General features: G+C 43.3%; 1 protein-coding gene across 10 annotated transcripts in view; it reads right to left on the reverse strand.

Annotated features, from left to right (window-relative positions):
• The window catches only part of CDK14 (cyclin dependent kinase 14), a 662541-nt gene extending 647974 nt beyond the window's left edge, over positions 1 to 14567 (reverse strand). For 5 of the 10 annotated variants that reach the window (XM_086397994.1, XM_086398001.1, XM_086398000.1 and 2 more), the window contains exons 1-2: positions 13916 to 14475; positions 8413 to 8444 (exon numbers count right to left, since the gene is read on the reverse strand). In XM_086397994.1, coding sequence (XP_086254120.1) covers positions 8413 to 8444; positions 13916 to 14006 — 123 coding nt within the window. In that variant the 5' untranslated portion in view covers positions 14007 to 14475. Of the gene's footprint in view, positions 1 to 8412; positions 8445 to 13915 lie in introns of all 10 variants that reach the window. The other 5 variants (XM_086397990.1, XM_086397991.1, XM_086397995.1 and 2 more) reach the window with 4 other exon arrangements.
• Positions 14568 to 15104: the final 537 nt, after the last annotated feature.

A 15104-nucleotide genomic window follows, 5' to 3' on the forward strand; every position in this document is an offset into this window, starting at 1 on the left:
CATGCACTCTCCCACGTATAGAGAGCTGGCGGGGCTGCAGTGCAGCACAGGGGCCTCAGCCGGGGTCCATGGTGCCCAGAAGACGTGGGGCGCGGGGCTTCAGAGGGAGGGCACATATGTATACAAATGGCTGATTCACACTGCGGAACAGCAGAAGCTAATACAGCATTGTAAAGCGGTTACACTCTACTTTAAAATAAATTTTAAAAATAAAATAAATTATACAAATAAAGGAAAGAATCAATTACACAAGCTTCTGGAGTGGACAAAAGGGGAAGGAATCAGGAGAAACCAGAAGAGGAAAAAAAGACATATCTTCCTCTCAGGTAGAGAAAAACAGGAAGTATGATTGTAGCAAATAATGTACATATATAGGCAAGGGGCTAATACCTAATGTTGTTAAGGGCTCTAAGAAGGTTGTTATCAGTTGAATTGTATCTACCAAAAATGTCTATGTTTAAGTCTTAAGTTACCCCAGTACCTCTGAATGTGATCTTACTTGGAAACAGGGTCACTGCAGATGTAATTAGTTAAATTAAGATGAATTTGTAACAATAGTCATTTATGGATGTAAGGGTTGGACCATAAAGAAAGTTGAGCGCTGAAAAATTGATGCTTTCAAATTGTGATGCTGGAGAAGACTCCTGAGAGTCCCTCAGACAGCAAAGAGATCAAATCAGTCAATCCTAAAGGAAATCAACCCTGAATGTTCATTGAAAGGACTGATGCTGAAGCTGAAGCTCCAATACTTTGGCCACCTGATGTGAAGAGCTGACTCACTGGAAAAGACCTTGATGCTGAGAAAGACTGAAGGCAAGAGGAGAAGGGGGCAGCAGAGGATGAGATGGGTAGATAGCATCACCGACTCAATGGACATGAATCTGAGAATGGTGAAGGACAGGGAAGCCTGGCATGCTACTGTTCAGAGGGTCACAAAGAGTCAGACATGACTTAGCGACTGAACAACAATAAACCAGAGCAGAGATTGAGTGAGCCCCTAATTAGAGTGAGCCCCTGATTCAATATGATTGAGGTCCTTATTAAAAAAAGGTGGGGGGATTTGGATACACACCCACCGAGGGAAGATGATGTGAAAACACATGGAAAAGAGGACCATCTATAAGTTAAGGGAGGAAGCCTGGAATAGATGCTTCCTTCACAGCCCACAGAAGGAACCAAAGCTGCCAACACTTGGACTTCAGACTTCTGATCTTCAGAATTGTGAGACAATAAAATGTCTGTTGTTTAAGCCACTGAGTTTGTGGATGTTTTTCCATGGAAACTCTAGCAAACTAATAGAGAGCGAACGTCATGTAGAAAAGGAAGGAGGGTTGGATGAGGGCGGTTAGAAGGTTTGAGGGGAGTGGAAATGTTTCAGCAGGAAACAGGTCAACCACACAGCACAAGACTGTGCACTGCTGCCTCGGGTTCCAGCAAAGAACGGAGATGATAGATTTATTTACAGAGTGATTTTCTCAAGCAGCTTTGGCAGCCACTGGGTAGACAGGAAAAGACGCCAGGTCAAAATCGAGAGCTGGCAGAGTAGATTACAAGCAAAGTACAAAGGGGTAAGGCCATTGAGGATACTGTCAAGGGAGAGATATACCATGAACAGAAAGGAAATAGGGAAGGGAGGATCAGTTGTGGGCTGGAAGAAGGAGGCAAGGTAGGCAGAGGAGGGGTCCTCTGCAAACTGGAAACCAGCATAGAAGAGATACAAGGAGTATAACCTCAGCAAGAGGGCTAAGGAACCACTGTTACCAAAATTTAGTATTTTAGATGAGAAGTCAGGGAAGTGCGAAGCTGCAACATTGTATACAACGCACACATCATTCACAAGACACTGAGAGCTCCAGTGATGAAGACAGTTAGGGTGAAAAAATGCAAAGGCTTCTGCCATCCTCAAAGGATGGAAAAGAATCACCAGGAATATCCCCAAAATATTTGTACCTAACCCCTAGTCTCTGGTTCACATTAAAAAATCACTGCCCTATCTATTATTTGGGGTATCAGAGTTATACCTTTATACAAAATACAAAAGAGGGACAAGAACTAGAAACTGAGATCAATGTACAATGCCCCATCTATCTCCCAGTCTGGGTTGGCTGAATCCATGGGTGTGGAACCCCCGATATGGAGAAATAACTGTAAAGTTCACATGGATTTTTGACTGTGTGGAGGTTCAGAGTCCCTAACACTGGAATTGTGAGTATAGAGGGAGTGTACCTCAACATAATAAAGAGAACATATGACAAGTCAAAGCTATCATGCTCAACGGTGAAAGCTTTCTCTCTCAAATCAGGAACAAGAAAAGGACAGCCCTTTTCACCACTCTTATTCAACAAAGTACCAAAAGTCCTAGCCAGAGCAATTAGGCAAGAAAAAGAAATAAAAAGCATTAATTGGAAAGAATATAAACCTGTCACTATTTGCAGATGACATAATGCTAGATATGAAAAACTAAAGAGTCCGCCAAAAAACTGCTAGAAGCAATAAACGAAGACTTCCCTGGAGGCCCAGTGGTTAAGAATCAGCCTGCCAATGCAGAGTGCATGGGGTCAATCCCTGGTCCAGGAGAACTCCACATGCCTCAGGGCGACTAGACTCATGTACAGAGACTACTAAACCATGTGCCACAAGTACCGAAAGCTGAACACCCTAGGGCCCATGCTGTGCAACAAGAGAAGCCGTCGCAATAAGGAGCCCACACCCTGCAACTAGAGAGCTGCAGCGAGAGAAACTAATTGCCCTGCTCCCTGCAACTGGAGAAAGCCCACACACAGCAACAAAGACCCAGCACAGCCAAAAACAAAAATAAAGAATTTTTTAAAATAAAGAATAAATTCAATAAAGTTTCAGGATGCAAAAATCAATGCCCAGAAATCTGTTGTTTCTATATACAAATAATGAACTATCAGAAAGTCAAATTAAGAAAACAATTCACTTTACAACTTAATCAAGAATCTAAAATATCAAGGAATAAATTTAACCAAGGAGGTGAAAAAAAAACCTGTATACTAATAACTATAGGACACTGATGAAAGAAAGAAATGGAAAGATATATGACTGGAAGAAATAATATTGTTAAAATGTCCACATCACCCAAAATAGCAAATAGAATCTAATTTCACAATTCTTATAGAAATAGTGTAAACAATTCCAAAATCTGTATAAAACCACAAAAGACCCTGAATCGCCAAAGCAATCTTGAGAAAGAAGAACAAAACCGGAGGCATCATGCCCCTGATTTCAAGCTATATTAAAAAGCCACAGTAACCAAAACAGTATGGCATAAAAAGAGACACATAGGTAAGTGGAACAAATAGAAAGCCCAGAAATCAACTCACACATCTATGGTCAGTTAACGTACAAAGGAGCCAAGAATATACAGTGGGGAAAGGACACTCTAATAAATAGTGTTGGGAAAACTGGGTAACTATATGCAAAAGAGTAAAACTATCTTACTCCATACACAAAAATTCTCTATCTTACCCCATACACAAAAAATAACTCAAATGGATTAAAGACTTGATTATAAGACCTGAAACCCTAAAACTTCTAGATGAAAACACTGGCAGTAAGCTCCATGACATCAATCTTTACAATAATTTTTTGGACCTGATACCAAAAGCAAAAATAAATAGCTTCTGCACAGCAAAAGAAACTATCAACAAGGCAACCGGATTACAGAAAGAATTGCAAAGGCAGTCCACTGAATGGAAGAAAATATTTGCAAATAGTGTATCTGGTAAGGGATTACTATCCAAAATATATAAAGATGTAATACAGTTTAACGGCAAAAACCAATCATATTTCAAAAATGAGCAGAGAATCTGAACAAACACCAAAGAAGACATACAGATGACCAACAGATGTACTGTAGAGCCCTGTAACTATAGTTAATAACACTGTCCTGCACATTTGAAAGTTTCTAAGAGAGTAAGAGTCTGGGTGAACTCCAGGAGTTGGTGATGGACAGGGAGGCCTGGCGTGCTGCAATTCATGGGGTGGCAAAGAGTCGGACACGACTGAGCAACTGAACTGAACTGAACCGAACCGAAATCTTAAAAGTTTTCATCACAAGAAAAAAAAATTTTGTACCTATGTATAGGGACAGATGTGAACTAGACTTATGTGGTGATTACTCTGCAGTATGTACAAACACGGAATCATTATTGAAACTAATACAATATACTATAAGTTAATAAAGAAAGAAGGAAAGTAAGGAGGGTTAGAGGGGGAAAGGGAAGGAAAAATAAAAAATTCTTCCAAAGAAATCCACATTTCTTTTTCTCTTTCTGTTCAAAGTCAAACATTTACACAACCTACAGAAATACTCTACATGAATAAGGGAGCAGCTACCGCGCTCCCCGTCTAGGCACTCTAGAGAAAGCCACTCCTGAGACAAGGCGCTCTCCAGCTCATAAACACTGAGGAAGGAGTCGCCACACCTCACGCGTATCTAAGAATCGCACTCAGCCCCCAGATTCCAAGACTCAAATCTTAATTGGATTCCAGTGGACTGTGAGTTCCCCAACTCCCACAGGAGAAGTGGAAGACCATGAAAGGAATTCAAGAAAATTTCTACCATTACAATCTGAAAATGATCATACAAAAACCTCAGTGACTTCTTGTGTACATAAGCACGGATCTAGTACACATTTCTGATCTTGGTAAAACTGTAATTTTATGTTGACTGTTTTGCAGGATTCTGCGCTGCACTGACAGATAGAAAGCAACTTGAAGATCACAGCCTTACTGACTGGTTTTACCAATGAGAAAACTGAGTCCTGGATAAAGTAAATACCTGCACAAATAGCTAGGAAGTGGCAAATGAGAACCCATGTTGGCTGACCCTGGGATGAACTTTCTTTTCATTTGCAACATATATTCACTCATATTCAATAGTTTTTTTGAACATTAACCACATGCAAGACACAGAGGAACTACAAAACTGAATGCAGGCAGTCATCCCTTCAGGGAATCTAAAAAATGGTAGGTTTTTAGATACTAGTTTTACAGTCTTAATATGCAAATCATCGCACAAAGTCTTTGAAATTTTAAGGGAATATCTGAAAATAATTCTCCTCATGGACTATATACTTACCTTTGAATTTAATCTTTCCATCCTCCTTGTAGCCCTTCAACTACAGAAGGCAGATATCATGTTAAGAGCATCAATAATGATGGCAATGATGAGGACAAGGACAATGACATGATGAAATATAAGACATTTACTATGTGCCAGTGGCTATTCTGGAATCTTTATATACTTAGCTTAACTAATCCTCCCAATATGGGCTTTCCTGGTGGCTCAGATGGTAAAGAATACGCCTGCAGTGCAAGAGACCTGGGTTTGATCCCTGGGTCAGGAAGATCCCCTGGAGAAGGGAATGGCAATCCACTCCAGTATTCTTGCCTGGAGAATTCCATGGACAGAGGAGCCTAGCAGGCTACAGTCCATGGGGTCACAAAGAGTCAGACACGACTGAGTGACTAACACACACACAATCCTCCCAATAACCTTAGGAAGGAGGTACTATCACATCTCTATTTTATAAAAGGCCTGGAGAAAGGAAGTTGATTGCCCTTGAAAGGGTGGTTGATTTGGGGCTGACGTTCAAGCATGTCTTTACTAATCCTGTCTCCCAGGCTCCTGGCCCTGGGTCCTCTCCTGACTAAATAAAAATCACCTGTTCCCCTGCCCCGGACCTCAGTTTCTCCACCTATGAAACAATGAAGTTGACCACCTGATTTCCAGCGTCTCCTCAAGATGGAACATTCTGTGATTTACTGACGTAAGCTATCTATCCAATCTCTTTCCTTTAGCAGAGGAAAAAAAATGGCTTTATAAAAGTTAAGGATAGGGGTTCCCTGGTGTCTCAGTTGTAAAGAATCTACCTGCTGATGCAGGAGACACAGGTTCAATCCCTGATGCCAAGGAGCAACTAAGCCTGTGCACCACAGCTGGTGAGCCTGTGCTCTAGGGCCCACCCGCAACAACTATTGAAGCCCCTGCACCCCAGAGCCTGGATTCTGCACCAAGAGAAGCCACCCCAGTGAGAAGCCCCTGCACCATAACTAGAGAAAAACTTGCGCAGCAAGGGAGACCCAGCACTGCCAAAACTTAAGCAATTAATTCTTTTCTAAAAAAAGCTAAGGATAATTCTTCCCCAAATTGCAAAAGTGTGGGGGTAAGGTAGGGCACGAAGTTACAAGTTTCGCTCATTCGTCCTGAACTTCCATCTAGGTTCCAGCCTCAGGTGTTTTTGAAAGCTGATGTCACCACCACATGGCAGAATAACACACAATCATTCATGGTGTTTAAACAAGACAACACGTTTTTAAAATTTCTAACAAAGATTAGGTGTCATCTGTAAAAATACTCAAAAACAGAGGTTGAAAAAAAAAGTGGGATAAAATATATGGGCTACAGTTTTGGGGGCGGAGGTTGTTTTTGTTTGTTCTTTACACAAGAAAAGAGGCAAGGACATTCAATAGCAGATGTAATTGAATAATAGGATTGGGGAGGTTTTTCTTCTCTTTTTCCTTATTTTTTTTAATGTAAACTTAAATTACCTCCATTATTAGAGGGGAGAGTTTTCTTTACACAAAAAAGGTGCTCAATATTCTCACACTGATTTCTTCCGAGAAGAAAGAAAATACTCTCCGGAAAACATCTTGGTAACACTGCAGAAATTCCAGAAAGACAGGTTTCAAGGAGAATAGCATTATGACCCACTATGGATGGGAAAGAAAAGACTCCTTTATTGCTTCAGGTCTGGAATCACTAAATTTCACAGCGTATCTCAGGAATGTTGGCAGGGAAAGTCGCTTTGGAGTCCAGGGACACGCAGCTTTGTAGAGCTTGTTCAGTCACTCAGTCGTGTCCGACTCTTTGAGACCTCGTGGACTGTAGCCCACCAGCCTCCTCTGTCCATGGGATTCTCCAGGCAAGAATACTGGAGTGGGCTGCCATTTCCTCCTCCAGGGGATCTTCCCGAACCAGGGATCGAACCCGTTTCTCCTGCATCAGCGGGAGGATTCTTTACCGCTGAGCCACCGGGGAAGCCATGTGTAGAGCTGGACCCAGTGGGGAAGAAAGAACAGGTGCAACAGACGAAGTGGCAGACCGTGAGAGCTGAATGTCTCGGGCACCTTCCAGAAATCCCGGTCTGGTGCAGGTTCTCTCTGAGTGCCCCTGTCCTGCACCACAGCCAGCCACATGGCCCGGGGAACTTTCCATTAGCACATGTGGCCTTTCCTCTCTGAAGCACTGCAGCACAGGGGAGTCGGGTAGCCTCTTTCGTGGAATCTGCAACTGTTAAGACAAATCAAACCACAACCAAACTCATCTATTCTTCCATCAGGCTACAGGATAAGTACATTATGTAGATACGTATGTGTTCACGCATAAACATACTGTGTGTGTGTGTGTGTGTGTGTGTGTGTGTAAAGGGATAGGCTACCCACTCCAGTATTCTTGGGCTTCCCTGGTGGCTCAGATGGCAAAGAATCCACCTGCAATGCGAGACCTGGGTTCGATCCCTGGGTGGGGAAGATCCCCTGCCAGAGGGCATGACAACTCACTCCAGTATTCTTGCCTAGAGAATCCCATGGAAAGAGGAGCCTGGCGAGCTACAGTGCTTGGGGTTGCAAAGAGACAGACATGACTGAGCACATATATACATATATATATACACATATACGGCCCCGTTTACAACATATATCAATGACAGTGGCTTTGGATGGCAACAATGAAACACTTCACTCTACAGAGTTCTTGAGAACATTCTGGAAACACGTTACTTGTCTAGTGATTCCCACAGATATTATCAAAAATTCAGAGAGAGTACAACTGAAAAATCACATTCAGAGTGCTATTAATTACATAGGAACCCCCTGCCTTTCTGGAACAATGCTACCTTGCGGCAAGTAGATAAAGACAGATCTGATAGGCAAAGACCAGGAAAACTAGAACAAGAGAAGACAGCACCTCCTTTGGGAGTCTGACAGACGATCTGTGGCGTCAGCATCGCATCACGCCCTCATTCAGAGCGGTGGGGCCCGACCTGCCAACAGCTCCAGACTTGCCCTGAGCACACACATCACACTGGGCTTCACCAACACCACCATCATCAGCAAAGCAACCAAACAAAGCTCGCAGGGGTCTTGCGTTCGCTTGTTAATTTCAAAAGACACCTTTCTGTTGACTGATAACAAAATTCAATCTGAACAGTTATTTAAAATTGGAAAATACAACGTAAATCTTGTTGTATTTTGTCTGTCGCTTGTCTGTTTTTCTAAGGCATTTTTTAAGATTGTTTGCTTCTAAGTGTAAAGTTGACACCTACTGAGTTTACCTGGCAGTAATCAAACACTTCTAATGTTAGATAAAGAAATTTAACCTACCTCTTCAAAGGTGGTGTCCTCTTTCTTCAAGGCTATAAAATAAAAGGGGAAAGGAAACAATTATTGTGAAACATCTCAAAGAGGCCAAGTATCTAAGTTCTAGGAAATTTAAAAGAGACGTAGCATGGTGTTTCCATTTCAGAAAGTAAAATCGTACCCCAAGCTGAATAACAATATTACGATACCAATATGAAAGCTGCAAACGACAGAACTGCACAGCACACACCTTTGTGAAGCACTTTCATAAATACGTAAATGAAACTACACTCCCAACCATGGAAAAGTAGTAGGCATATCTTTCCTCTATTTCTCCTTTAGTAGAAAAATGTTTTCATCAAAGTATGAAAGAATCAAAAAGGAATCTTAAAGCAATTTCCCCTTAAACTTCTGTTGTTTGCTCGTCTACCATTATGCAGAGGGTGGCTGAACCTCCCAAACCAACTGTCAGGAAGACACCGACTCTGCACAGGGCCCCGAACGAGATTCTCATACTGAGAGAAGTTTAAGTTTGATGATAAAAGATAAGATGTGCAAAATAAGCACTGCAGAAACATCTTCAAACATTCTCAACATCACTTTTCTAACAGGGTATCACCAAAGGAAACAATACATTTTGGGTGTTTCACAGGAACGAGTAAATACTTGAAATTTACTTGAAATATTTATACCCTCAGAACAGGCATTTAATTACTCTGAAAAGAAAGAGAAGTATTTCATGTTTCGCTGACAAACACCTAGGTCCTTAAATGCTACAATTATTTAGAATGTTTGAGATTAAAAAGAATGCACAAAGGAGTAAATTTAACTGAAATCATGAGTTGGAGAAACGTTTCAGATGTACACATTGTGCATAGGGGCTTACTGGTCTATCCACTAAAGTTCTATTCAGGCTCAATAGAGTAGACACTAGAAAATCTTTAACACCCAGACTGGACTATTTCCTTCTTGCCACCTAAGTCTTACCAATTCCTCCAACCTTCTGGATAAAGGGCTGGGATCTATAGGTAGAAAGAAAAGGAGGAAAGAGAAAGGGGGAATTGCAGGTGTATTTTCTAATATATAAAGAGAAGGAAGCCAAATAATCTCCCGTATATACTATTCTCAAACCCAGAACACCACAGGGGAGAATATTTTAAGACCAAGAAGTCTACCCCTTCATTGAACACTTAATTACTAAATTGACACCTTGCATTGTTTCTTTTAAACACTGAATCCCTTCCCTGAAGAGCAATTAGTGGTAACAAAAAAGACCAATTAAAGTTGTCTTTGCCAAATATTTATCAGGTCACCGATGAAACTCTGACCTAAACAAGCATACAACATCTCATTATTGATTACATTCCCTGCTTGTCATTAATCATTCATGTAAATACAAACTCACAACTGTCTTCAAGGATATCATGGAATAACAAGCATATTACATTTTTCTGGGTTAACAAAGGGGCATATATTAAGCCATCTAAAAAAATCAGATATTCTATTCAGTCCTCTGCTCAGACCCTGCTCCCTCTAGAAGTCTTTCCATGATCTCACTAAGACCAAAATGGTATCCCTCCTATGTTCTCCCAACAGCAAATCATGCGAATCTTCCTGGTAGAATTTGTCAATGCTCATTCATTGGCCTGTCTTCTCTTAAAGTCTTTGAGGGACAGGAAGCAGTATCAATGGTCACAGACTCTGAACACCAGCACAATATCTAGCACACAGGAGGTACTCAATAATTATTTGTGGAATTAATGAGCTATACTTCAAGGGCAAAAGAATAGCATCTTACCCTTTGAGATACATTAAGTTTTGGCATGTGAAAACCAGGTACCATTGTCTCTTATGAAAGAATCCAGGTAGTATTGTCTCTTATGAAAGAATCATAGATATAAATTCCATATCACAGTTTTCAAAGTAAAGTCTTTTGAAACTGCATGGGGAAGGGGAGGATATGGTACAATAGTTCAATTTTGCATGTGAACCTTTAACCTTACATTTCTCTTTTTGACAGAATGGATTTATCAAGTGACAGCTGGACTCTAAAATTACACTCTTACAGAACAAGGTAACAAACCCCCAATTTCAAAGTAACCACAGCCTCTTCCTTTTTTTCAGTTATCTCACAAGCTTCATCTTTTAAAGAAATGGTATACATAGGGTTCGTCTCAAACATCACAGAGTATAAACTTCCTTTCTCAGGGAGATAATCCAAGTAAGTGTGAAGAAATGCATTCAAACGAATATGAAGAAACATCAGTTCAACCTTAACCTCACATTAGGTATTACAGAAAGCCTTTCTCCTTCTAAGCAGTCATCTGAAAATAAAAGAAACAAGGAAAGAAAAGAGGAAATGGATTTTAATATTTAAACAATCAATTTCCCATTTGTCTCTATTTATGCTAATTTTTTTAAGTGACACAACTATAGTAATTCCTAATAAGTGAACACACTAACACTATTTAGCAAAAAACCATAAATACTCACTACTGAAATCAATGGATGACTTTGAAATTCAATTACACCCATCTTACAAAAGAACCATAGCTGTGTCACTCCCTGGCAAATGTCATAAATTAGAGTGCTATGGCTTGAAAGCCAGTGTGTTTTATTAGACCTTTTATAATAGAGTAATCTCAGATCAGCTGTATTTGAAGTGGGTAGTGACAAAGTTGGCTGATCTTGCATGTGCAAGTAAATTAAACATGAGCAATGTCACCGATATGTAGAGTTATTATTATTAATCTTTTATAATAATGGATTATTAATCCATAATTAAGGAAAATCACAGTCTTTGCAAAACTGTCCTCATTTTCTGTAGATGATTACTAATTTCTCATGGCTAAACAATGATACTATATATTTTACCCTATAACAAACTATACTTTTGAATAATACTAAAAAAGCAAAATAAAGTCAGTATGTTTATTTCAAAACCCATAGTAGATTGGTTAAAGGGAATGAATATACTGACACGTTGAATTACTCAGCAGGAATAAATCATTCACTCTTTGATGTCCTCAAGAAGGACCAAGGAAGAAAGGAAGAAGATAAAGGAGATAAACTGAGAAATCAGAAGGAACAGTAACAGCCTCCAGGATCAATCTTCACCACGGGAAAGATATTCACTGGATAGTTTATGTATTTTACCTGATCTAATCTTCATAACGGCCTTAGGAAAACTGACAGATGAGGACTCTGGGATTTAGGGAAACTCTGCTAGTTGGCCAAGGCACACAGCTAGCAACAGAAATGGGATTCGAACCCAGATCAGTGTAACTCCCAAACCCATCCATTTTTCAGGTTAACTCTACCATCAAGTCAATGGCCACTTCTTTTCTCTTGCTTTCCACCAGAAGATCCATATGTCAGGATGTTGTAATCATTAACATAACACATTAGGAACATCTATGGAGTCTTCAATCCCATACAACACAGGACATCTTATGCGTTACTTAACTAAGTGCCAATAACAAAGTGACTCGAAAAGCAAGCTCAGAGATGAGGGACCTGTCCACGGTCACTCCACTGTAACTGATGACGCGGGAAACCCCAGTCCACCTGACGCACAGCCCATACCTTTAATCTATACACTAGGTGATCCCATAGTGACGCTTCAACTCAGCAGCCTCCGGTACCTTAAAAATCCTTAAATACTGGGATCGATTTCATTGCTTTTTGATTTCGCAAATAAAACTTTAAAAAATATGTAGATAACAAAGACTTCTCTTCTGTAATGCTACTTCTAATCAATGTCTTGAGCTTGGTGTACTACCGGAGTCACTTAACCCTCTTTTTCACAAGAGTTGGAATCAAAAGGAGTTCCACATCACTAAATCTCTATAAGCTATAAAATCCAGTTAAAAACAATATCACATTTGCCAGCATTGTAGTTAATCCTAATTTTACTGACTGTCGATCAAAACCTGGAAATTATTTAAACATAAGGAATTTTTATATTAATGTCCTTGGCTTCTTACTGAGACTCAATTGCAATGAATTATTTAACACAAAACTGGATGGGTTCCAACAGAGTTATTAGCATTAGTAAATATACATTTAGTGCCTTTTAGAACAGGGCTTAATGGACTCCAGAATCTGCCTCTGTGATAGTTTGGGTCGGGGGCTGAAACATCCTTCTTAATAATGCACAGGGACTCAACACCTTGCTTTCTCACACTCTTTTTGGCTTCAAACTTCATTTGAATGCAAGGGCTCTTCATAGGCATCCCTAACTCATAAAACTGCAAATACCCAATACACAAAATAAATAAACCAGGGCTAAATATTGGTTTCATACCATAACTTTATGGTCATCTTGGGAAAGATTATGTATACCAATACGAAATTTTTTAAGTTAGAAGACAACAAAGAAACCTAGACTAAAAACATATTTTGACTTGCGGGAAGTTTGCATATTTCACGATGCACTTATACCACTATTTTTAAATGAATGGATGGAAGGACAAGGACAATACTCAAATGCACTCCACGGTTTTAGTTTAAGGCATGAAGCACCTTACGTTTAATTTCCATTAACACCTTCATTAACATGGATGACATGTTAAACAAGCGAAACAAAGGCTAGAGGGACTCAAAAGGCTTCTTACGGACTCCGAGGTATTATTTTTAGTACTTGTACCATTTTCCTGCTGAAAACAGTTGCCTGTGCAAATGAAAGTTCAGATGTTAGAAAAGGTAGCCGCCGTTGTCAGGTTAAAGGGGGTTTTATGGCCAACCCTAGAAATCGAGCCAACCCATTCCACGTGACACTGTTGTCAGCCTGTGATAGTCTGTGACACGGATTTATTCTTAAATGTCCTGAATATTTCTCGGTCGGCTATCTGTCGGTCAACTGGCAGGCTGATTTAAAGACAATAGCCCTGGAGCTCCAGTATATGGAAGAAGTTTGGGAGACTTACTCCTAAAATGTTCAGACAGGTTCACAGAGCGCATTTCTCTGCAGCAATGGAAAGATTCAGATAACTCGGGACTCAACAACCAAATCTCGGTTTCGAGGACCCGAAGTACCGAACAAAAGATCCCAAGGTATCTGTCCCACTTCTCTTTAGGCTGGATGTTAAACAATACCATGGCACAAACTCAACATTTCACCAATTCCCAAAGTTAAATTACTGACTAAACACCCAATACCAAGGCCTGAGAGCAAAAAAAAAAAAAAAAAAAAAAGTGACCCAGGCGGCCGCGCAGCTGGGAGAGCAGCGGGGGACGGAGCGTGCCCTCGCCTGTCCCCCGCGGGCGCGAAGGCAGGAGCGCTAGTGGCGAGGAGAGGGAACCCAAGTCGTAGGCTTAAAATCAGGCAGAAATGAACCCTCCGATCATGAGGGGAAGAGGTGTCCCTTCTTTTTGTCGTCGCCCTCCCCCAGGTCCCGGGCACTGTTCCCCCACCCTTCGCGCGCAGCGCACCCCACGCCAGTCCCGGGTGGCCCCTGAGCCGCTAGTGCCAGAAGCGCGAGGCCGAGGGCGCCCGGCCGGGTGCCCGGGACAGCACGCCACTTACCAATGCGGCTGAAACTATCCGACAAAGTTCTCCGCAACTTCTTCATCTTGCCGATCTTCTCGGCCGGCTGCGGCTCAATGAGGTCGCACATCTGGGCGACACGGGGCTCGGGCAACTTCCCCAAACTGGTCCAGAGCGGAGCGCAGACAACGGCGAGGGCGCGCGGCGCGGCGAAGGCGGCGCCTCCTCCGCCTCCTGCACCTCCTCCACCTCCTCCTCGGACCGAGAGGCGAAGCGCAGGGCTGGGGAGGCGAGCTAGGAGCAGCAGGCTCGGCTCGGGCCTGGGCCGCGGCTGGACGGGCGGGGGCGTTCTACGTGGTGCCGGGGGCGGCCGCGATCGCCGCCGCCGCCGCCGTGGTGGCCCCGCGCCGCGCCGCCGCCGCCCAGCTCATTTTCCCTCCTTTGTAACCGAGAGAAGCGCGGCCGGCGGCCGGCGGTGGGGGCGGCGCGGGCGGAGGCGGGGCGGGGGCGGGCCGGGGACGAGGTGCGGGCGCCCGGGCTGGGGGGCGGTCGCCGAGCGCGCGGGGCGCGGGCGGGGAGAAGTTGTCAGCCCCGAGTTTCGGGCGCTCGGGAGAGAAAGCCGCGGCGCGGATCCGCCAGCCGCCCCGCCCTCAACCCCCTCCCGCCGCCGCCTCGGCCCCGCCTTCCCCCTGGCGCAGGCCCCCGGGGCGCGGGACCCCGGCGCGACCTCGGCCCCCGGCCCGGACCCCACGTTCCCTGCCGCCCTCCCCGGCCCGCTCGCGCCCCCGCGCCCCCACCCCCACCCCTACCCCCACCCCCACGGCGGCCGGCCCTGCCCGCGCGGTCCAAGACCCCGGCCGGCGGAGGAACGCGATCGGGCGAGGCTGGGAGCCGGCCGCCGCTGGGAACCCCGTCTCGCGCTGTGGGGAGGCCCCGAAAGGAAAGGGGGTGAGCCTGGATCGTTTATGACAGCGGTTTTGTCCCTGCCGCGATCGCCTGTGAAAAGAGCGGGATGGGTGGGGGTAGAGGTGGGGTCGGCCGAGATCGCTTCCTCTCGGTCCGAGGAGTGGAAGAGCCTCGGGGATGCACCCAGGTTTGATGGTGACTTTTTGTTTTTCTTCAGTTTTGACAAGGAAACTGTGAAGCGAAAGAACTAAACAGGAAGGTGAGCCCGTTTTTTAGGAGAGTCAAGTGCAAAAGCAGAAGCTTCAAGTGTTAAACTCCCCAG

Source organism: Bos grunniens, chromosome 4 (genome assembly GCF_055505025.1).
Source record: "Bos grunniens cultivar Pamir isolate PY7600 chromosome 4, Bosgru_T2T1.0, whole genome shotgun sequence".
Lineage (NCBI taxonomy): Eukaryota > Metazoa > Chordata > Mammalia > Artiodactyla > Bovidae > Bos > Bos grunniens.